This window comes from Abramis brama, assembly GCF_963993115.1.
Source record: "Abramis brama genome assembly, chromosome: 1".
Lineage (NCBI taxonomy): Eukaryota > Metazoa > Chordata > Actinopteri > Cypriniformes > Leuciscidae > Abramis > Abramis brama.
Genome location: NC_139963.1, coordinates 49,483,528 through 49,509,070, shown reverse-complemented (window position 1 = coordinate 49,509,070; position 25,543 = coordinate 49,483,528). Strand labels below are relative to the sequence as shown.

Genomic DNA, 25,543 nt, shown 5'->3' with positions numbered 1-25,543 from the left:
TATATGGAGATTTCATGAAAAAAAATTTTTTTTGAAAGTGTTTAATAAACACTTGCATATTCTTTACATGAATTTAAATGAAAAGTCAGGAACATAACTATGGGACAGGCTACAAAACAATCCCTCGTTCCATGGATGTTCTTTAGGGGTGTTGATTATGATTTCACTTTTTTTTTTTACTTTAGTTAGTGTGTAATGTTGCTGTTTGAGCATAAACAACATCTGTTACAATGCTCAAAGTTCAAAGCAAAGGAAGATATTTTATTTTAAAGAAATCACTTTTAAAGGACTACAACAAATGGCTGGTAAGGACTACAATGAGCTTATTTGTTATAACATCACTGACCCTCAAATTTACATAAACCCTTTGTTGCGGAACACGCAAGCAACAAAGCGGGTGAGGCAGTGTTGTGAAGAGGAAGAGTTGTTGTAGTAGAGCACATTTATGAGTCTGTTCAAACTGTCGCATTCATCTTTTTAAATTTATTGTAATACAGTACATAACACAAATGCAATAGCATGCCATAAAAGCAATATGACAACATAGTTTATAACCGTAATTAAACTAAACTATACCTGTTCTATCTTCATGATCGCATATATTCTCTGGCTCATATCTTACAACAGTTCCCACACGATTATCATGACAGAATATAGATTATCATGACAGAATATGCTAATCAAAGACTTGAAGATAGTTAACTCCACATCACATAAATTCATCAACTAACCATTCAGAAACATCCTGTTGCATTCTACATGTTCTCATGCTTCTTGAGTCTCTCCATCTTTGTCCGACTCCGGTTTGAACATAAAAGGCAGAACAGTTTCTGACATTTTCAGTGTGTGTCTGCGTTGGAGCTGCTAATACACAAGCTGTTGTAGCTCCGCCCTCTGTTCCGGCAGCAGCAGCTCATTTGCATTTAAAGGGACAGACACAAAAACTAAAACTTCACAAAATCACTCAGGGGACATCAGAGACTTATTTTACATCTTGTAAAAAGGGGCATTATACCACCCCCTTTAAAACAGCACACACAACCCTATTGACTTAAAGTTATTTGTCATTCTAAATGTTTTAAGGATGTTCCAAGTTGTTGTTTTAAGAACGTTTACTCCCAACACTGAGGACATAAAAACTTCTACAACTCGAAACTTCCACAAAATTTACAAATAATGTTTTTCTGCTAACCTTATGAGAACATGATTATAGGCCTGATAACATTGAACAAAACTTGTATTAACGTTACTGAAAGAACATTTGTTTATAACTTTGATAGAACCTTAGAATCAGAATTTTAGCCAAATTTATGAGAACGTTCCCTCTTAGCTGGGTCCTTCCCTCCCCAAAATGCAAGCCATTTCAATCAAATAACATTAATATATATATATATATTAAGCTTGTAATATGTTGTTTAAAATTGCCATTAATTTGTATGACATATCATATTTGTGCTTTTACAAAGTATCACATAACAACACAACTTTTTTTATTTTTCAGTTTTTCAATTTCTTGTAGTAGCTCTTGTCTTTCTTTTTCTTTCTTGTTTTTTTGTTCTCTTATTTCTTTGACTTTCTCTTCTTTCAGGTGTTGATAGAGTTTTTCCATTATTTCCTGTTGTTTCTGACGATCGTCCAGCATCTCTTTGAGTTGCTCTTTTCTCTCTCTGAAATCATTCAGTTCTTCTGCTTGTTTTCTGGCTTCATCTTCATGTTTCTTCTTAATGTCTTTTATTTCCTCTTCATGTTGCTGTTTTATTTCATCTCGCTCTCTCTCTTCTCTTTCTTGTCTGTTCTTCTCCTCTGTTTCTCTTCTCTTTTTTTCTTCTTCTTGTTCTCGTTTCAGATCTTCAATCATTTTCTCCCATCTCTTTCTCTCTTCTTCTCGTCTTACATCATCTGCTTGTTTTCTTCTCTCCCACTCCTCTTTTCTCTCTCGTTCTAGTTGTTCATTATGTATTTTCATTTCATGTATTTTTTCCTCATATTCTCTCTCTTTGTCTTCTCTTTCTCTTCTCTGTTTCTGTCTCTCCTCTTCTATCTTCTGTCTTTCTATTTCTGTCTCTATTTTAATTTTCTTTATCATTTTCTCCAGTTCTTCCCGTTTTTCTCTCAGTTGCTCCTCATGTCTCTCTTTTCTCTTTCTTTCTTCTTCCTCTCGTTCTCTCATCTGTTGTTTCTTGTTTTCCTCCCATTTTCTCTGCTGTCGTTTAATTTCCTCTTGAATCTCTTTTTTGTCATTTTCAGCCTCTTTTATTTCTCTCTCCCATCTCTGTCTCTCCTCTTCTTCTTCTTTATTCCTCATTTTCTCCTCAGATTCTCTATTTTTTGTTTCTTCTTCTTGTTTAATCTGTAATTCTGCAATAATGCGCTCTTGTTCATTTCTCATCTTCTCTTGATCTTGTCTGTATTTCTCTTCTCTCTTTTTATCTTCTTCTTGTTTTTCTTTTTGCTGTTTTTCATACTGTGATCTCTGAATTTCAATCTCTCTCTTCATCTCTTCTATTTTTTGATGATATTCAGTTCTTCGCTGTTTTTCCTCTTCTGATTGTTTCTGGTTTTCAATCTCTCGGATCTTTTGTTCTTTTTTCTCTCTTTCTTCAAACTCTTTTCTGAGTTTTTCCTCTTTTTCTTTCAACTGATTCTCCATTTTCATTTTCGCTTCGTCTGCTCTTTGTTTCTCTTCCTCGAGTCTCTTCATCATGTTTTTCATTTCTATCTCATATTCGGTTTGTAATTCTTCTCTCTGATTCTGCATTTCTCTTTCTCTCTCTTTCAGAATTTCCTCCATTCTCTTTTTAATGGACATCCCCAGCCAGCACAGCCATGTGGGGCCCAAATGGGTTTGACCTGGGCTATCTAACTGGGACCCAGCCAGTTTTGTCCTCGGTTTCCATGTTGGCCCCACATGGGTTTGCCCAGATGAAATGAACACTGCTTAGTGTGCACAGTACAGGCTGTTTAATGTAACACTTAATCAGTGTTGGAGGTAATGAGATAATTAAGTGATTGAATAATGATAGTGCATTAATGATGAACACCTGCTGTTAACAAGCATAATCACTGAAGGAAAGAGAAACACAAGAACTACTTCCAGCCACTGCCTTGGATGAAATCAACTGAAGATAAAATACATTACATCTCTCAAGATCGGATTAAACAACTCCACAAACAGCATTACCAGCTTCACTTATTAGTAACCAGACTGACTTTATTTCTGTCAGACATCTACAGAAAAGAATTAAGAAGAGGCTTAGATGTTGATTACTTATTTGAAAGTAATAGTTTGATTTGATGTTACCATTGTGGCGATCAGTGTGTGCTTTAGTCAGGCTCTTGACTTTTTAACATTAGTTTTTCTCTGGCAGCTGTGTCTGTTTGTTATGGCGAGAACAGCAAGAGAAAATATAATCAGATGCTGTAAGCTGATTGATGATATGAATATGATCGTCATATAGTGGCTTAACTCATTGATTATTTTTGAGGTAGTATGTTATTCATTTTGTTTTATTGTTGTGATTCTACAGCAAGAGATCCAGCACAGTTTAATCAGAACATCAAATGATTTTTAAAACACTATTTACACATGTTGGACTACTGAAAGTTGTACTTGCACAGAGACATCAAGAATCAGCATATGAATCTCAACAATGGTGACATGCTTCATGCTGCAATGCATTCTGAGTGCATCATACAAAACTTATCCATGGCTCCCAGAATGCATTGCAGCATGAAGCATGTCACCATTGTTGAGATTCATATGTTGATTCTTGATGTCTGTGTGTGAGTAAGATTAGGAGGAGCCCAAAATATGTAAATGGAGTTTTAAAAATAATTTGACGTTCTGATTAAATTCTGTTATTCTCTTGTTGTAGAATCACAACAATAAAACAAAATGAATAACATACTACCGTATGAACCTCACAAATAATCAATGAGTTAAGCCACTATATGACGATCATATTCATATCATCAATCAGCTTACAGCATCTGATCATATTTTCACTTGCTGTTCTCACCATAACAAACAGACACAGCTGCCTGAGAACAACTAATGTTAAAAAGTCAAGAGCCTGACTAAAGCACACACGGATCGCCACAATGGTAACATCAAATCAAACTATTACTTTCAAATAAGTAATCAACATCTAAACCTCTTCTTAATTCTTTTCTGTAGGCGTCTGACAGAAATAAAGTCAGTCTGGTTACTAATAAGTGAAGCTGGTAATGCTGTTTGTGGAGTTGTTTAATCAGATCTTGAGAGATTTAATGTATTTTATCTTCAGTTGATTTCATCCAAGGCTGTGGCTGGAAGTAGTTCTTGTGTTTCTCTTTCCTTCAGTGATTCTGCTTGTTAACAGCAGGTGTTCATCATTAATGCACAATCATTATTCAATCACTTAATTATCTCATTACCTCCAACACTGATTCAGTGTTACATTAAACAGCCTGTACTGTGCATACTAAGCAGTGTTCATTTCATCTGGGCAAACCCATGTGGGGCCAACATGGAAACCGAGGACAAAACTGGCTGGGTCCCAGTTAGATAGCCCAGGTCAAACCCATTTGGGCCCCACATGGCTGTGCTGGCTGGGTCTCTGCCTCCTCAAACATGCTGTTAGTGAAGTATCGACCCTGATTACTATTTTTCACTTCTTCTATCATGTTTAACAGTTGAATCACTTGAGTTTTGTCTTGTTTCTCTCTGTTATTGAAAGCCAAGAATCTGTTTCCACAATCTCTGATCAGTTTCTTCAGTTCAGCAGAGCTACTTCCCTTCACATAATTTTCCATGGACACATTGTCTAGATCGTCTCCTCTAGTGAACAGAACGATGCTGAACTGAGCAGATTTTGGGCCAAAGATATTCTTTATCAGATCTACAGTGTCTGATTCCTCCTTGGTGAATCTTCCCAAACTCAACACAATGACAAACACATGAGGTCCAGGTGAAGACATTGAAACACATTTCATTATTTCTGCCACCAGTTTTTCATTTGACAGTGTCGTGTCAAAGAGTCCTGGACTATCAACAACAGCTACTGATCGACCATCAACCTCACCAACTCCCTTCTGACAAACAGTTGTCACTGAATCTGAGCTTGATTGGCTCTGAAACTCATTTCTTCCCAGAATAGTGTTTCCTGTTGCACTCTTTCCACTTCCTGTTCTCCCGATCAGCACAATCCTCAGACCCTCTGGATCATCTGATTGATCTGAAGAACATGAAACATATTTGACATCACCGCTGAATTTAAATACGTTTTCAAAGTAGAATGATGCTCTTCTTTGTTTATTTATATTATAGGAAAGGAAGAAAGTGTAATAAAACAGTAACAAAAGTGGCACAATTATGACAGGACACGCAGCATATAGGTTTAACGTTTGTGAACCTTTTAGAATTTTCTATATTTCTGCATAAATATGATCCAAAACATCATCAGATGTTCACAGAAGTCCTAAAAGTAAACAAAGAAAAAAAAAGTTTTATATATCTGTGTGGCAAGTGAACTCTTGCTTTCAGTATCTGTTGAGACCCCCTTGAACAGAAATAATGGCAACTAAATGTTTTGAGTTACTGCTGATCAGTCCTGCACGACTTTGAGGAATTTTAGCCAATTCCTCGGTACAGAACAGCTTCAACTCTGAGTTGTTGGTGGGTTTCATCAAATTAACTGCTTGCTTCAGGTCCTTCCTTACAACATTTCAGTTGGATTAAGGTCTGGACTTTGACTCAGCCATTCCAGAACATTAACTTTGTTCTTCTTTAACAATTTTTTTTAGAACGACTTGTGTGCTTGGGGTCGTTGTCTTGCTGCATAACCACTTTTTCTGGAAATTCAGTTCACAGACAGAATTCGCTGGTATAATAGCTATTGCTATTATTGCTATTATTTGAGTCACAAAATTTTTACAAATAAATAAATGCGTACATTGTGAGTTCTGCACAAGAGGAATAAAAGACAAAATCAAGATTCTGTTTAATTAAGTTAATGTTATCCTTTCATGGGTAACAATTATTATTATTATGCATATTTACTTTATGTTACTGTTTTTATTTTATACAAGACCACACAACACAACCACAAACACAACCAGTAAGGCAAGAGTTGAGATGGATGATTGACACAGAATGCTGCGACAGATCCTTCAAGCTCCTGGTACATCCCGCATCAACATCCCGCGGGGGGGGGAGTTGTGGTTGGGGTCCGATGACGTGCCAGTGGTGGTAAATCACAACTTAAAACATGTTTTCATAAAAATATTAAGATTGAACATGGGCATTATAAAAATTCTACAGTAGCCTATTGAAGGATGCAATCATTTAAATTAGTTAAGTTGTTTATTTGCTTCACATAGGCACTATATTTCTATTATTAATTATATATCTCTTATTAAAATAATGCTTATGTGTCTGACTGTACACATTAACTGTAATAATCAAATCGGTAACACTTTACAATAAGGTTCATTAGTTAACTACATTAATTAACATTAACTAAGAATGAACTGCACTTATACAGCATGTGTTCATCTTTGTTAATGTTAATTTCCACATTTACTAATACTTTATTAAAATCTTGTTAATATTAGTTAATGCACTGTGAACTAACATGAACAAACAATGAACAGCTTTATTTCTATTAACTAACATTAACAAAGATGAATAAATACTGTAACAAATGTATTACTCATTGTTAGTTCATGTTAGTTAATAATACATTAACTAATGTTTAATAAATGAACCTTATTGTAAAGAGTTACCAACCAATCATACCATAACATGAATCATTTACATTTTTAACATTATTTCTTCCCCTCCTTGAACTGCCACCTTAACGTGGTGGAGGGGTTTGAGTACCCGAATGACCCTAGGAGCTATGTTGTCCGGGGCTATATGCCCCTTGTAGGGTCTCCCAAGGGAAACAGTTCCTAGGTGACGGGTCAGACTAAGAGCGGTTCAAAAGCCCTTTATGAGAAAAATTATATCGAGGACCGTGACGTCGCCCAATATGGCGCAGCCGGGGCCCCACCCTGGAGCCAGGCCTGGGGTTGGGGCTCGTATGCGAGCGCCTGGTGGCCGGGCCTCCCCCCACGGGGTCCGGCCGGGCTCAGCCCGAAGGAGCGACGTGGGGCCGCCTTCCCGTGGGCTCACCACCTGCAGGAGGAACCGTAAGGGGCCGGTGCTGAGAGGATCGGGCGGCAGTCGAAGGCAGGGACCTCGGCAACCTGATCCCTGGACACGGAAGCTAGCTCTAGGGACGTGGAACGTCACCTCGCTGGCGGGGAAGGAGCCTGAGATTGTGCGTGAGGTTGAGAGGTTCCGACTAGAGATAGTTGGGATCACCTCTACGCACGGCTTGGGCTCTGGAATCACACTCCTCGAGAGAGGATGGACTCTTCACTACTCTGGAGTTGCCCATGGTGAGAGGCGGCGGGCTGGTGTGGGTTTGCTTATAGCCCCCCAGCTCAGCCGCCATGTGTTGGAGTTCACCCCGGTGAATGAGAGGGTCGTTTCCCTGCGCCTACGGGTCGGGGATAGGTCTCTCACTGTCGTGTGTGCCTACGGGCCAAACGGCAGTGCAGAGTACCCGGCCTTCTTGGGGTCTCTGGGAGGGGTGCTGGAAAGTGCTCCAACTGGGGACTCCGTCGTTCTACTGGGGGACTTCAATGCCCACGTGGGCAATGACAGCGACACCTGGAGGGGCGTGACTGGGAGGAACAGCCCCCCTGATCTGAACCCGAGTGGTGTTCAGTTATTGGACTTCTGTGCTAGTTACAGTTTGTCCATAACGAACACCATGTTCAAGCATAAGGGTGTCCATCAGTGCACGTGGCACCAGGACACCCTAGGCCGTAGGTCGATGATCGACTTTGTGGTCGTTTCATCTGACCTGCGGCCGTATGTCTTGGAAACTCGGGTAAAGAGAGGGGCGGAGCTGTCAACTGATCACCACCTGGTGGTGAGTTGGATCGATGGCAGGGGAGGAAGCTGGAAAGACTCGGCAGACCCAAGCGTACTGTGAGGGTCTGCTGGGAACGTTTGGCCGAGTCTCCTGTCAGAGAGATCTTCAACTCCCACCTCCGGCGGAGCTTCGACCAGATCCCGAGGGAGGCTGGAGATATTGAGTCCGAGTGGACCATGTTCTCCACCTCCATTGTCGAAGCGGCCGCTCGGAGCTGTGGCCGTAAGGTCTCTGGTGCCTGTCGAGGCGGCAATCCCCGAACCCGGTGATGGACACCGGAAGTAAGGGATGCCGTCAAGCTGAAGAAGGAGTCCTATCAGGCCTGGTTGCAGCTGACTCCTGAGGCAGCTGACGGGTACCGGCAGGCCAAGCGAACTGCAGCCTGGTGGTTGTGGAGGCAAAAACTCGGGCCTGGGAGGAGTTCGGTGAGGCCATGGAGAAGGACTATCGGCTGGCCTCGAAGAGATTCTGGCAAACCGACCGGCGCCTCAGGAGAGGGAAGCAGTGCCCTACCAACGCTGTTTACAGTAGAGGTGGGGAGCTGTTGACCTCAACTGGGGATGTCGTTAGACGCTGGAAGGAATACTTCGAGGATCTCCTCAATCCCGCCGTCACGTCTTCCATTGAGGAAGCAGAGGCTGAGGGCTCAGAGGTGGACTCGTCCATCACCCGGGCTGAAGTCACCGAGGTAGTCAAGAAACTCCTCGGTGACAAGGCACCGGGGGTGGATGAGATCCGCCCTGAGTACCTCAAGTCTCTGGATGTTGTGGGGCTGTCTTGGCTGACACGTCTTTGCAGCATCGCGTGGCGGTCGGGGACAGTACCTCTGGGATGGCAGACCGGGGTGGTGGTCCCTCTTTTTAAGAAGGGGGACCGGAGGGTGTGTTCCAACTACAGGGGGATCACACTTCTCAGCCTCCCTGGGAAAGTCTATGCCAGGGTACTGGAGAGGCCGATAGTAGAACCTCGGATTCAGGAGGAACAGTGTGGTTTTCGTCCGGGCCGTGGAACACTGGACCAGCTCTATACCCTCTACAGGGTGCTGGAGGGTTCATGGGAGTTTGCCCAACCAGTCCACATGTGCTTTGTGGATTTGGAGAAGGCATTCGACTGTGTCCCTCGCGGCGGCCTGTGGAGGGTTCTCCGGGAGTATGGGGTCCGGGGTCCTTTGCTAAGGGCTGTCCGGTCCCTGTACGACCGAAGCAGGAGCTTGGTTCGCATTGCCGGCAGTAACTCAGACTTCTTCCTGGTGCATGAATGTTTATATATTCATGTCCAACATAATTTTTATGGACAGAATTTCTAGGCGCAGCCAGGGGCCGGAGGGTGTCAGGTTTGGTGACAACACGATTTCATCTCTGCTCTTTGCGGATGATGTTGTCGTGTTGGCCCTATTAAATCAGGACCTTCAGCATACACTGGGACGGTTTGCAGCCGAGTGTGAAGCGGCTGGGATGAGAATCAGCACCTCCAAATCCGAGGCCATGGTCCTCAGTCAGAAAAGGGTGGCTTGCTCACTTCAGGTTGGTGAAGAGTTCCTGCCTCAAGTGGAGGAGTTTAAGTATCTTGGGGTTTTGTTCACGAGTGAGGGAAGGATGGAACGGGAGATTGACAGACGGATCGGTGCAGCTTCTGCAGTAATGCGGTCAATGTACCGGTCTGTCATGGTGAAGAAAGAGCTGAGCCGCAAGGCGAGGCTCTCGATTTACCAGTCAATCTACGTTCCTACTCTCATCTATGGTCATGAGCTTTGGGTCATGATCGAAAGGACAAGATCCCGGATACAGGCGGCCGAAATGAGCTTTCTCCGCAGGGTGGCTGGGCGATCCCTTAGAGATTAGGGAGGAAGCTCGGAGGAAGAGATTAGGGAGGAAGTTCACCTTAGGGTGAGAAGCTCGGTCACTCGGGAGGAGCTCAGAGTAGAGCCGCTGCTCCTCCACATCGAGAGGGGTCAGCTGAGGTGGCTCGGGCATCTGTTTCGGATGCCTCCTGGACGTCTTCCCGGGAAGGTGTTCCGGGCGCGTCCCACTGGGAGGAGACCCCGGGGAAGACCTAGGTCACGCTGGAGAGACTATGTCTCCCGGCTGGCCTGGGAACGCCTCAGTGTCCCCCAGGAAGAGCTGGAGGAAGTGTCCAGGGAGAGGGAAGTCTGGGCATCTCTGCTTAGACTGCTGCCCCCGCGACCCGGCCCCGGATAAGCGGCGGAAGATGGATGGATGGATGGACATTATTTCTTAACAAATAGGCAGCCTATGAAATCTAATGTAATCAATCAGAAAATTATTGAGGTGATTAAAAAACTGTCATTACACTGTAAAAAAAATCTGTAGAAATTACAGTATTACTGGCAGCTGCTTGCCAGTAACTTACTGTAGATTTAAATTGATGCTATGAACATTTTACATTAACAAGTCTTTATCTTTACAGAATAAAACTAAAATAACAGCCTCATGCAAAGCATTCTGGGAACCAAAATCTGAAGGAAAAAAAAACTGAAAAAGGTTGATGAAGATTTCTGGTTCCCAGAATGCTTTGCATTAGATTGTTATTTTATAGTTTTATTCTGTAAAGATAAAGACTTGTTAATGTTTAATGTTCATTTAACTTTGAACAAACTGTTGCCAGTAAATAACATCAATTTAAATCTACAGTAAGTTACTGGCAAGCAGCTGCATAACTACAGCAATTTTTTTACAGTGTACACTATCTGCGTGTAGGGGGTGGGGGAGGGTGGGGAATCTGGAGCAGCCAGATTCTGTATTTTAAGGGACGGGTGGCAACCCTAGGACTGACTCGACCACTTTCTATACATTGTTACAATCGGACCCTTGCCGATTCATGGTATTTGCTGGGACTCGGGTAGCAGAGATACAAGAACTCACAGAGCAACACTGCTGGCGACATGTACCCTTCACAAGTAATCCAGCAGATGACATCACTCGGGGAAGCAGTCTTTGTGATGTTCGGCCCTGTAAGCCGTAGGTGCAAAGGATAATTTTTCCTGAAAGATCCACCCAATCTGTGGCCTGAATGCCCCAGTCCAAAGGAACTAGACAACAGCTAACTTTGTGAGACTGGTTCCGGTACTATGGTCTACTTCACATCCTCCAATTTCAGTTGTTCTAAGTTTGATGGAAATCATTCTTGCTGTGCTTGCGCCAAAAACTATTCTCAGCACTTCTGTATTCACTTGCTGTGGGCTTACCATCGGCCGCCCCTTGAAGAGCCGTGGACTCGATTAGCTCCTCAAGAGTCTTAAAGGATATGTAAACCGCTTGCCAGCAAGAGTCGAGCACTGGCCCCAGAACGCGATGGAGAAACTAAATTAATCAGAGTTGGCTGATGTTTACAACATAGTCCTTATCTTGAACCTGACAGCATTCAGAATATAGTACTGGATATAATAAACTTATCCAAAGTTATGATTCTAAACTTTGTCATCCAGGTCCTGAGGGTATTCGCTGAACTCTGCCATAAATACTGGGTTCTATATGGTAGAAAGGCCATCAAACATCTGCAGTAAAGGTGTGGAGGAAAAAAGAGGTACCGAAAATGGTAGAACTCCCTCCAGCAAGACTACATATTTTCAAGCCTGCCTTTTACTCCACTGGTGTGGACTGCTTTGGTCCCTACACTGTCAAAGCTGGTCGACATAATGAGAAAAAATGGGGAATAATGTTCAAATGCTTGCCCACCAGAGCAATATACATCAACATCCTCCATAGTATGGAAGCCGACTACTTCCTTATGGCTCTCAGACGGTTCACGGTTGGACAAGGGAAACCCCATGAGCTCTTGTCAGATCAAGGCACAAACTTCAGAGGAGGTGAGAGAGAGCTAAAGAAAGCTTTTGCAGCTCTTGTTCCAGATGTGCAGAGACAATTGGCTAAACAGCAGATTGAATTCCATTTCAACCCTCCTACCTCACCACACTTTGGAGGTAGCTGGGAGCGAGAAATTTGCTCTTTGAAACACACACTGATGGTTACTGAATCAGTGACTTAAGAGGTCATTCAAACTGTGCTGGTGGAGATTGAAGGAATCTTGAACTCCATGTTTCTGAACCCATTGCTCCAAATTGTCTCCAAATAGGACAGCCAGATACTTCACTCCCCCTGACAGTATACCCCCAGTCAGAGCTGGTCAGCCGATGTAGATGGCACGAAGAGGATATATCCTTGCGGACCAATTCTGGAGACATTACCTCAAATTCTACCTCCCTGGTCTTCAAAGCCGTCAAACATGGTAAAATGATACCCCAAACATCCAGGTTGGCACTACAGATATGATCATTGATTCTCAGCTACCCAGAGCTCTCTGGTCCGTGGGAAAGGAGGCAGAAGTATTCCCAGAAGCCGACACTATAGTATCTATCAAAAATATAAACTTAACACATCATATAAACTAGATTCTGGATGAAATCAGTGAATATGGCCTCTCGTTGCTGATTATGTCACTGTCAATACATAACGAACATCACCTAACTGTATTTTCTCTTGGCTTTTCTTGACAAATGTGCTTCAAAAACAGACAACCAGAGCCCAACAAAAGCAAACACTGTTCACCAAAATGGTGACTTCAAACAAATCCATTATTTTCAATAAAACGTCAACATCTAAACCTCTGATAATTCTCAATGAGAACTTCTTTAGACATATGACAGAAATAAAGTAAAACTAATTAGTTATACATTAAGCTGTTTGTGGAGTTTTTTAATCCTCCTCTGCTGAGATCTTGAGAGATTTGATGCTGTTTATCTTCAGTCAGATTTAGTACTTGTGTTTATCTTTTTTCTGTTCTTGTTGTTTTTCTTTCCTTCAGTGATTCTGCTTGTTAACAACAGGTGTTCATCAGTGTCTAGATTGACTCTGTCAAGTGGACTATATCAGTAAACTAGTGTAGAGAATAGTGAATGAGGGTATAGGGTGTGATTTGGAACGGCTGCTAAGTGTCGTTTATAAAAAGGTTTTCTAAACTTTTCCAGTCTGATGACTGCAACAATAGCTCTTTTTCTGAGGTCCTCGGAAATCTGCTTTGTCCGCGCCATTATACACTTCCACAAACGTGTTGTGAAGTTCAGACTTTGCTAGATCCCTGTTCTTTAAATAAAACAGAGCACAAACTGATCTGAATGTCATCCCATTAACTGAAAACATTTCAACTCCAAACCTTTGCCTCATTTAGTATATACGTGGTTCTATGGATATGCACATTAGACCCACCTCCACTCACTCACACCAGTTCAGAGATCCACTCTTTGATGTGTCTTCTTTTGAAGGTCGTTTGTGACGTCAGATACACCAGCGATTTCGAACCGGGTTTTTTAAGGGTACGTTTACATGAAAACGAAGAAGTTTATCCTTTGAGTTTTCAACGTATTGACAACACCATTGTCTAAAAGATCCCCATTCACACGGATAAAAATGGTGTACTCTTCTACCAGGCCATTCGATGGCAAAGAAACAATATCGACTGAACACATTATATGCATGAATACCGTCATCATCTTCAGCGATTCACTTTTTTGTTATTTACACAGAGACCATTTAAAAAAAATGTAAAACCCGTTTTCAAAACTTTTCATTTTCAGACACCCAAAACCCCATTGCTGTGTACACGAATGGCCAAAATGCATGAAAAGTTTTACATTTTTAGTTGAAAACAGTGTCATGTAAACATCCCCTGAGACTGAGGGCCCTATCTTGCACCCAGCGCAATTTACTTTGTACACAGACGCATGTATCTTTCCTATTTTGCACCCGACGCACAGCAGACTTTTCCTTCCACAGACGCACGTCGGTAAATTAGGAAATGAACTTGCACTCACAGGGGCCGTTCAGCAAAAAGAGAAGGCGTGTTCCGGCGCAAACGTTCTCTGGTGCTATTTTGCAGTTTCAGAAAACAATTCCCCCACAGACCAGGAAAAACCTAGTCTAAAGTCAGTGGCGCGTTATTAAGATGCTATTTTAAGGGCGTATGCTTGGCCATAATGTAATGTGTGCACAACGCGCATACACTTTGCTTCTCTCATCTACACAGACGCAGCAGTTGCCATTTTTGCAAACCATACATAATTACAAGGAAAAATATTCCACATGAGGGAAATCATTGTGGTGTTCATGAAGATGTGAAAAAATAGGCATAAATCTAGCTTACACATTTACCCAAAATATACACCTGTTTAACCGAAGCTAATTTGGGTGGGTTTCTCCCATCCCCAATGTCACTTCTCTGTCTTTTACAGCCCTGACGAGAACGTCGGTCTCCTCGTATGTGAACCGCTCCTGGCGTGCGCCTGGCAAATCCACCCTTATAATAGCAATCTGCTATGGAACAAGCACGCCTGCTCTTAAAGGGAATGTGAGATGTCGCTCTGATTGGTTTTTTTCACGTTATGCCCAAACCACACCTATGAGTAATGTAGCTACTTCAGACCAACCCATTTTAGATTTGCGAGATCCACCCACAAAGTTACTTGCGTTTCGCGTTTGGTACTTTGATACTACGTTTCAGATCGTTAAAATAGGGCCCTGAGTCTTTGGTTCACTGCCGTTTTAAGGACAAAATACTCAGCAATGGTCCTTGACTTTTTCTGCACATGGTTTGTCTCAAAGTATATTAGAAACACCACATATACATATAAACAATATTAAAACCCTGATTTTCACCTCAGGGGGACTTTGACACTGGGGGTTTTGCAGAGAAAATCATAATGGGTCCTATCAGAGATTTTGAGAGTAAAATACACTCACCATGTGATGGTATCTTCTGTTTTAACTCTTTATTTTCATTCTCCAGTCTCTTCAGTTCTTCTTTATATTTCTCTTCTGTTTCACGCCTGGCTCTGTCCTCTTGTTTTAAGTCTTTATTTTCATTCTCCAGTCTCTTCAGTTCTTCTTTATATTTATCTTCTGTTTCATACCTGGCTCTGTTCTCTTGAGCTTTCACATACATCTGAAGTGAATATGGTTTAGTCTTCAAGTTCTCTATATAATCCAGTAGTTCTGGTATCTGTCTTGAGTTTTCAGGTTCCTTTAACCCAATCACTCTGTACTGATCACCATATAGTCTGATTGATCTCAGAGTTTCTGATTTGACTAAATCTGTCACTAAGTCTCCAACAGAAAGGTCTGAGGTGAAGATCAGCATTAAATGCTCTCTGGAGTCAAATATCTTCTGGATCTTCTCCATTTCTGCTTTGTCTTCATTATTGAATGGAGCATCAGGAATGATGATGAGGAAAACATGAACTCCAGGATCACAAAGAGACACACAGCGGAGAGTTTGACGCATCACTTCCTGCTCTGAGAGCCGACTGAGTTGTGGAATCTTCACCAGACTGATCAGACGACCATGACGTTTCACGTCTCTCCTCACACACTTTGATCTTATATCTGTTTTCTGCAGGATCAGCTCTGATATGGAGGATTTTAATTTCTCGTCGATCCCGCACACAACCAGATTCAGCTTTGACACTGGAAAACGTACAAAAATAAATAATGGACTTTTATATTAAGTACACTGTTAACCCTTGCTGTAAAATTCTGACAATATTATACCATTTTCCATTAAAACAGTAATATACCGTAGAAAACAAAACTAGCCTACAGGAATATACTGTGAATTAACAATGCTCAAAGTCGACACTCAGAGGCTGTTTTCCCAATCGTACCCTATATCCTCATACACTATTCCCTAGTTCACTAATAAAGTCCACTTGAATGAAAAGAAGTGAGTGAATTGAGACACTGATGAACACCTGATAAGCAGAATCACTGAAGGAGAGAGACAAACAAGAACAGAAAAAAGAGAAACACAAAAACTACAACTGCCTTCCAGCAACACTGAGTGTGAAACCAGTTTACGATTATTTCTTTCATACATGTACAAAAGTTCTTGTTGAGAATTAACAGAGATTTAGTTAATAATAAAATTTGTTGTCACCATGATTGAGATCAGTATTTGCTTTAGTTGGTCTCTTGTCCTTGGACTTTTTACCTTTCCATCTCTCTCTGACTGCTATAACAGTGAGTTTATAAAACACATTTGATATAGCAAGAAAAAGTCAAGAGGAAGATGATCAGGTGTTTTTATTCTTTTGTGATGATGTCACAATCATCCTGGACCTGTCTGATTTTCAGATTTTTCCTGTATATATTCATTGAAATTATAGGTATTTCATATTTAACATATATCTGTTAATCTACAAAATGAAGTCAATATTTCTGTAATCAGGTCTTCTGAAAAATATCGTAATCATATAGTGCATTCAATTTTATTTTACTCCTGCTTGGCTGAGACCCACACAGATATCAACAATCAGCGTATGAATCTCAACAATGGTGAAAAGTTTCATGTCGCAGTGCATGCTGGGTTCCAGGATAATATAAAACTCCCAGCATGCACTGCTGCATGAATAATAATAAAAAAGAAATATCGCCACCATTGTTGAGATTAATGTGCTAAATTGTGATATCTCTGTGTTTCTTAAACACACCGTAGCTCTGTTTTTTTGGTTTATGCATGATGTGTTAAAAAAAAAATGAGTCATAGTAATTTATTGCTGTAGTTTCACAGGAGTGCTAATGTAACACGCTTTCAGATAATGAAAACTCTGAATGAGTAAGAATTAAGCCATTAGTGAACGAACAGGCAATATGATGATTTTGTCATCATAAGCATTACAACCGCAGTCATTCATAAACTGTGTGCGCACAAGTATGACTTGCAAAAACACAGCTCAAGCAGCAAAAGAAAAACAAACATTTTAGCATCAGCATCCCAACTAAAGCAAGCACTGATCTCTATAATGGTAACACAAAAAACATTTGTGTTGTAAAACAAACATTTTCAATTAAACATCTCAATAACAACTTCTGTATGACAGAAATAAAGTCATACTGGTTAATAATAAGTGCAATAATGTGTAATGGCTGGAAGTCAGTCGTAGTTATTGTGTTTCTCTATTTTCTGTTCTTGTGTTTCTCTTTCCTTCAGTGATTCTGCTTATTAACATCAGGTGTTCATCACTAATGCTCAACAATCACTTATATTCACTTAATTATCTCACTGCAACACTGTCTCAGTGTTACTTTTACTCGTTGTAGTGTGGATTTCCCTGTGGGGTTGAAAGGGTTAACAGTGTACGATAAAAAGGCACACCCACAAAATGTATTTTAACAGTAATAAACTGTAAGTTATAAAACAGGTTTATACTGGCAACACTGTTGCCAGTAGTTTACTGTAAAATTTATTTTTTGGGTCACCATTGTGCAGAAGAGTAGAGCCTGTGCTTCAGTCCAAGAGAAGATCTACAAACATTGATGATACGCTGCATGTTGCTTTATTTAACAGGCGGTGACTGTGTAGTTGCTGGTCTAGTGGAAATCTTTTTAAGTACAATAGTTTTTAGTGGTCTCAAATGAAAGAAGTTCACAGTAATACTTTGCTCACATTATTAATGCATTATACATTTTAGTTAATACATTTAAATGACAGTTGGTCAATTTAAGGCAGTCGGTTTCTGCAAGTGTAATTAGTTAACTTGAATTAGAATTTAGTGCATTTTTACAGAAACAAACTAGATTACAGTAAAGAACTGTACAATTAACAGTATTTTACTGGCAACAGTGTTGCCAGTATTTTACTGTAAAAAAACCCGGTAAGGTCTAACAGTGTAGAATACACTGAGACTTACACATTGACTTACTGTTAGGGAGACTGGCATCTGGACTTCTCTCTCTTTTGCTCCCTGCAATCAAAATAAAACACACACATATATATTAGTTATGCTATTAATTGTAAGTTGCTTTGCAAAGAAACATCTGCTAAATTAATAATTAACACTTTTCCAGGATCCAGGCCGTATCCAGATCTGATGAAGGACCTGCGCCTGGACCCGATGACAACGCAGTGCTGAAGTACCAACTAGTCTCTCCCTATGGAGGATCCCTTTACTACTCTACAGATAAAGCGTCGTCGGGAAACTGGTTCGTCGGGAAATTACAAACCTGCGCACATATATTCAAACGCACATACTGTAACTATAGAACCAATTCTTAATGCGCATGTGAACGCCATCAGCGTTTCTCACAGGTTCGCATTTAAAGTCTGTGTAGAGAGAATGGTGTCGTCTTAGCGGCCCCTAATTTATTAACAAATGATTGTTGTGACGGAAGCGAATCAATCAAAACTAACTTTAGCTGGAAAATAACTTTATTAAAGAACCGCTATAAAGCCAAAACAATCTCTGTTACCTTAAATTATACGTTTATCTCTGTGAAGCTGCTTTGAAACAATCTACATTGTTAAAAACGCTATATAAATGAAGATGACTTGACTTGACTTGACTTTTAACTATATTGTGACACCATAGTGTGATGTCACAATGATGTAAATTGTTAATAATGAAATATTTTGGTCATGAATGAAAGTGCCTGGTAAATTAATAAGAGTAAATATGTATTCATCAGATATAAATCCATATTCATCAGATCAAGTGTCTGTATATGTGTCAACATGTCCCTCTCTGTGCTATATATAGCATTTGATTTTGTATGTTGTCATTAAATGCAATTACATTCATTTGTACATAATAATGCAAGTTTATTTAAGTATCTAAAATGCAGCACAATCTTGAATACTTACAAGGTGCTGGGATACCCAGGAAACTGGATATACTTCTTTTTTCTTCATTTTTCTCTTTATGGCTGTCATCATATGCTTTAACCTCTTTGAAAGAATGCACAGGTCTGCTGTTGTCTTCGTCCAGTGATGAGCCGGGTTCAGTTGTCTCTTTAGCATCATGTGTGCTTTCATTAGTTGTGCGGTTAATAGCCTCTTCACCAAATACTTTCAGCATTTGTTTCACCCTGCTCATCTTTTCCAAAGTGAAGTTTTTATAGTATTAACACTATTGTGTTCTAGTATTAACACACTCTGAGATGTTTGTCTGGAGCAGCTGAGGACGGTTGACTCCGACTCTCTCTACAACATCTGGAGGAGCTTCACTGTCAAACGCTGCTCGTCCCAAAAGGTAGTTTCATTGTCTTCTGACACATTCTTCAACACTCTCTAAAACACACACACACACACACACACACACACAATTTTTAACAGCATTTCATTGTTTTTCACAGGAGAAAAATATTACTGCATATGATACATGTACTGTACCTGATCATTTCAAATTACATTGGTGCTAGAAGTGACAAACACATATATACATGTACATACTTATGACTTTGTTTTATTGGATGTTCATTGGATAAATTTAAAGTACTAAGAAAATAAAGATGTTAAAACAATATACAATTAAAACACAATCTCAGTTTAAAATGTAGTGGTGCTTAAACTCATGAGTGCCACTTAAAAACAAAGTTGAATATGTAATGTGGCTTTATTTCTTAATCAAACCATTTTTACATAAAGCAAATACATAAAGTAACCAGCATAGCCATGTGGGGCCCAATGTGTTTAACCAGGGTGTCACGGTTCAGGGGCGTATTCCTGGGGGGTATTCCAGAAAGCAGGTTATGTGACATAGTACATGTTTAGTATATGTTTAAGGGTAAGTAAGCGGGTAAACTCAACTACTTTCAGTTCCAAAAACGGAGGTATGACTTTCAGGGTATATAAGTAGCCATAGCAAGCCACTCTTTGAACACAACCTGTTCCGTTGCAGCTCATGATCCAGGGTTAGTTTACTTAGTGTTCACTTAGGTGTTCAGTGGGTATGACAGATTGTGCATAATATTATATATCTATTTATATCGATATATAAAATGCTTTTTAAACAAGGTAATGTTAATTTTATTATAATATATAGCTAATTCTCGTCTCACACATCAGTGATATGCATTAAAAAGTTTTTTTTTTTTTTTTTTTTTGCAACAGGACATTTTCTATGCTACACAGCAAAATCCCCAGTGTTAAATTAACACTGAAAAGTGTTATTCACATTAGTTCTTTGTTCATCTGACTGTTATAAATCAACAACAGCAGACAAACAAAATCTAAAGTAAACATATAAGGGTCAAGTGCCCAACTAAAGCAAACACCCATCACCATAATGGTAACTTACAATGTGTGATTTTCTCCTTCAGTGATTCTGCTTGTAAACATCTGGTGTCTTCAATAATGCTCAATCATCACTCAAATATTCACTTAATTAGCTCATTAACTTTAACACTGCTTCAGTGTTCATTTAACACTCTGCTAAGAGTTTATATAATTCAAACTTTTCCGTGTTAATTTAACACTGGGGATTTTGCTGTGTATAAAGTATTTCTATAATAAAAGACATACATGATATGATATGATATGATATGATATGATATGATATGATATGATATGATATGATATATTTCCAGCAATGTGGAAGCAAAATGACTAAACAAAAAGTCAACTTTATACAACCATGTTATCTTTGCAAGCACAGGCTATATTTCGCTTAATCAGTCTTTCTTTTTATTATATAATTAGCATCAAACAAACAATATAGTTCTTATTCACAGTGATTAAAGATTATTAATGTTTTGTCTGCCCTCTAGTGGTTGGAAATGTGTATTACATGTCTTATTATGAGCAGATTCTCTACACCTGTGGACCGTGTAAGAGGAGCGTGGATATAAGGAGCCCCGTTGTTACATCTGGGAGGCGGGATTGGTGCGGCGGTCATTTTCGGTTTCCCTTATTCCTTTTCTCCCAAACGTTATGTTATGATTATTGTTTGTTAATAAAAAACCTATTGGACTGAGCCTTCTGTGTTGACCCTCTTTTGTGTTATGGCAAGGGCCGTAACAGTAGCTGATGAAAAGGAGGGATTTAGAGAGATTGATTCATCCATGGAGTCGTTTGAGAATCATTGAAAAATGTGGTGATGTGCAATGTTTATTATGAGAAAATTAAACCATTTTTTTTTACCTTTGATGCATGTAAAACCTGTTGTAGGAGACCTCCAAAACAAAATCTTGAGACTTTAGGGGCATTATAGGGGCACTTTAAACAAAAAGATTGAAAAATGATTGCACAACAACCAAATATGTGGCGCTCCCTTTCAGTCGGTCACTCTTGACGTACACGGAGGTGGGCCGACAAAAACGGGATCTCGCTTGAGAGACCAATCCACTTTGAGTGTAAACTAAACAAGCTAATGCACATTTAGCATCGCCTCGCAGCACAGGTATATAACAAGCAGTAGGTGCATCGCATATTTGCCTTTCGCTTCAGAGCCAAGCTGTGTATGTTAAGCTCTACTGGTTCACAGAGTGTTCAACGAGCCTTTTGTTGTTTCTGGGAAGAAGTCTCTCATGGAGTTGGTGTGACGGTGCTTTTCAGCGGTGATCACGACTGAAAAAAAAAATAAGCTTTTTTTACAGCTCTGGGCATTGCGCCTTCCTTAGTTTGCTGTCACTCAGCAACAGTGAGACTTTAGTTTTGGTTTTTGAGTGCCACAATGGGCTGCACTATTTCCTGCTGTTGGCCGCGGCCGTCCCCTGCGCGCTTCAGCACTAGAGAGAACGGTTTCCCTAAAAGAGCAGGCACGAGCGTTCCAGCTCCCGATCTAACTCCTCTTCTGGTGGGAATCAGAAGAGGGCTACTTCAGCTAATAGCACTGGGGATCTGAGGGTTAGAGTGTTGGCTTCCTCGACGAGACCACCTCCACAGGCCCAACACTCCTTTATCACACCAAAAACCATGGAGCTTCCGAGAGAGCTTGCTGGGCCCTCCTGGCGGAGCCAGTCATTTCTTTCGGGGATCTGCCGGATGATCAAATGTCGATCGCTGCATCAGAGGGTGAGCACGAGTTCTCTGGGGATGATAATTCAGCTGTGTTACCGTAGCATTGCCCAAATCAGACCCGGAGCTAACTGCTATGTTTTCCCGCGCCGCCGCGAGCGTCGGGCTTGAGTGGAATCCTCCATCATGTCCCGAACCCTCAAGGCTGGATGACAAGTTTCTCGGGGCGGCCTGTGACTTTCGCCTCGCGTCTTTATGAAGGTCGCGGCGGCAGCCATTGTTCCACTGAGAGAACACAGAGTTCGCATTCTCAAGTATCTCAACGAGTGGCTCATAGTGGCCCAGTCGCGAGAGCAGTTATGCGAACACAGGGACATGGTGCTCAGTCACCTCAGCCTGTTGGAGCTTCAAGTCAACTGGGACAAGAGCAAACTCTCCCCCGTGCAGAGGATCTCTTATCTCACTATGAAGCTGAACGCGGTCAACAGACCCGCCTCAAAGAGAAGCACGTCTAGTCAGTGTTGAACTGCTTGAATTTGTTCAGAGGCAGGGCAGCAGCCTTTTTCAGAGGCTCCAGGGGCATATGGCGCATTAACGCCACTCCAGTTGCTTCATATGAGACCGCTTCAGCACTGGGTTCACTGCAGAGTTCCAAGATGGGTGTGGCAAAGCGGCCCGTACCGGGTTTCCATCACCACGCACTGTCACCAATCTTTCAGCCCGTGGTCGGACCCTTCATTTCTATGGGCAGGAGTTCCCCTAGAACAAGTGTCCAGGCATGCTATGGTCTTCACGGATGCCTCTGCCATCGGTTGGGGGGCCACGTACAATGGGCATACAGTCTCGGGCATGTGGACAGGTCCCCAACTGCATTGTCACATCAACTGCCTCGAGTTGCTAGCAGTATGTCTTGGGCTGAGCCGCTTCAAGGTGCCGCTATACGTACTGGTCCATACAGACAGCACTGCGACTGTTGCGTACATCAGCCAACAAGGTGGTCTACGCCCCCGTCGCATGTTGCAACTCGCCGGCCATCTCATCCTTTGGAGTCAGAAGCATCTGAGGTCGCTTCATGCCATTCACATCCCAGACGTGTTTAATGGTCAGTTGTTGTTCTTGTTTGGCACCCGTTTGGCACCCTGTGCTTCCATGCATTTTACCATTTTCAAATTTATTTATTTTTCCGACAGTGTGATTCTGATTGTGGACAGCAGGTGTCATCATGAATGGTATAAAAAAAAAAAACACCATGAAACGTTTTTTAACAGTATTAAACTGTAAAATGTTTACGACAAGCACAGCTCTCACTAGCTGGCCTGCTAATGGTTAGCTTGAGGTATTAAAGTTAAGTTGATGTTTATATGGTTATATTTGTGTATGGTTTTCTAGCTTAAATTTATATTAAGCAATATTCTTTATTAGTGGACTCAAATGAAATACATTCACTGTATTACTACAGTAACATACTGTTAAAGGAATTACAATAAGACAACTGGGCTGCCAATATTTCAATGTTAATTTGATGTAGTTTATGGTTGGCTTGCCTTTTTGTCTGTTGCAGTCTAAACATGTTACTTCAGTTGATAGTCTTTGACTGTTTTTTCCATTAATAGCAAACGTTTGGCACCCTGTGCTGCCATGCGGTTCACCGTTTTTTTTTCTACATATTTATTTTTACAGTGTAGGATATTCTACATTCAGACTGCAGGACCAAAAAAAACTGTCACAAATTTGACTTTTTTACTCATACTGTATGTTCCCAGCAAGCATGTTGTTATGTTGTCTTAAAATGTTATGTTGGCTTAATTTGCTATGGCTGCTAGGGGACAGTAGAAAAAAAAAAAAAAAAGTGAGCACGAGTAGAGTATGGTGCAATTTTTTTTATTAGTTTAACTAAGATACAACAGACATGGACTCCTACATCGGACAGACATCAAATTTTGATTAATAATTAACAAATTAACTGGGTTGATGTCTGATCCCAATGTTTGTTTGACATAAAGCTCAAACCCAGCTTGCACTGAGCGTCAGTTTAACAGCAGCAAATTCTGGAAAGATGTCAAATGTTGGTTGAAAATGAATCATGTTGATGTCTAAAACCAGCATTTGTTTGATATCAAACTGCAATGGCAGACAGAGATCAAATTTTGGTTGAAAAGAAAGATCATGCTGACTAATTTGCCAGTGATTCCCTCAAGATTTTCCTCTGGATTTTTATAATGGGGTTTTTCAGTTTATGAGTAAAATAGAGCCTGTGAAAAACATAACTTGACAACAACAGCAAATCAGCACATTAGAATGATGGAGTAATCCATTGAATTTATGGGAATAATTTAAAAAAAAATGTTGATATTCCCGTAGAAAACTGTTATTTTAAATAGTAAAAATATTTCACAATATCACTCTTTTTGCTGTGCTTTGGATCAAATAATTACAGCCTTGAGCAGAAGAGACCGGTAGTGTATGTATTAAAAACAGATCCACCCATGTAATGGAGGAAGCTTTGTTACTTACTTCATATGCATAGTTTAAAAGCCAAACATACTGGATATGTTCTTGTACATTTTATCTTAAAAGGTAATATTGATGGGGATACATCACACTGTGCAAAATATATATATATATTTTTTATAATTATTTTATGCAAACAACTCACAAATCAGCTTTCAAAAGATGCGTCAGATGTGCTGCTATTATTGTTTTTTACACTAAGAGACACTAAAACTATGGACACATTTTGCAGGCAAATTTCAATTTGAATTGTATAATGTGCAAAATTCAACGTGGAATTGAAAATACATGTTAATATATAAGATGATTATATATACATTTAAAAAAAAAAAAAAAAAAAAAAAAAAAAGTAATTTATTGATTGTTATTTTTACACTCATGTTTTCCTTTCTCTTAGTACCAGAAACATGCATTTAAAGTCAGAAAAACAAAGCAGCAAATACACTAATTAATGCCAACATACACAAACAGTAACAGACCTTAAAAGAGAGTTTTAAAGAGAGATCAACATACCTTCACTGCGCTCCATTTTATCATAAACTTCTGACATTTGATAAAACTTGTGCATAAAACTCACATGCGTCCCCCTGTGGAGGCTTTAAAACACATCCGCATAATTTCCATTTCACTGTCTTCGTGGCTTTTCTACACCACAGTTCACGTAACAACAGTTTTGTGCTAATAAACACATCTTGGTTACATCTTTTTTTTTTTTTTAAATGTGTGCTTGGTATTTTATCAAACAAAACTTGACAAAAAAATAAATAAAACGTCACCAAAAAAAAAGCAGATTTATCAAAGTTTTATCAAACAAGTTTGTATTTGTGAGCTGAAGTACTTTCCTCAAGATTTTGCAGCAAAAGTAATTTCCGTTACAGACAGACAGGATGTGGTACACTTTCTGTTGCCTCTCAAAGAAGACTATAATTAATAGCAGTTATCTAGCTGAGACATTACATGTCATGACATTGTTTACTTTTTCGTGATATGTTGCACCAGGATTTTCACAGTTTAATTTCACAGAGTTTTCTACACCTTTTGTCAGCGTGCTGCTCACATGCATTGCTGATGTAGTTAAGTAAGTGAACAAATTCACAAACAAATTAAAATTCACCAGATTACCAGAACAATAGCTATGAAAACCAAGAAAAGCATGTCAATATATTAAACTCAATGCTTATATTCAACTAAAGTAATGCACTTTGTATTTGGCATTTAACGTGTAGATATAATGATACATTTGTGCCATTCTACAGAAGCGGTGCAAAATGCTGTCCCCCCGTATAGGTTTTTTTTTTTTAAAGACATGTAGACAACTGACATAG

General features: G+C 40.2%; 1 protein-coding gene across 1 annotated transcript; it reads right to left on the bottom strand.

Annotated features, from left to right (window-relative positions):
• Window positions 1-1,468: 1,468 nt before the first annotated feature.
• LOC311081467 (uncharacterized protein) lies at window positions 1,469-24,786 on the bottom strand (the record flags this gene model as incomplete). Its single annotated transcript, XM_084112004.1, has 6 exons — window positions 24,732-24,786; window positions 18,615-19,040; window positions 17,677-17,718; window positions 14,720-15,442; window positions 4,563-5,216; window positions 1,469-1,941 (listed from the first exon to the last, which is right to left on the bottom strand). The coding sequence occupies exons 2-6, from the start codon at window positions 18,844-18,846 to the stop codon at window positions 1,469-1,471; spliced, it is 2,124 nt and encodes a 707-aa protein (XP_083968130.1). The 5' UTR covers window positions 18,847-19,040; window positions 24,732-24,786.
• Window positions 24,787-25,543: the final 757 nt, after the last annotated feature.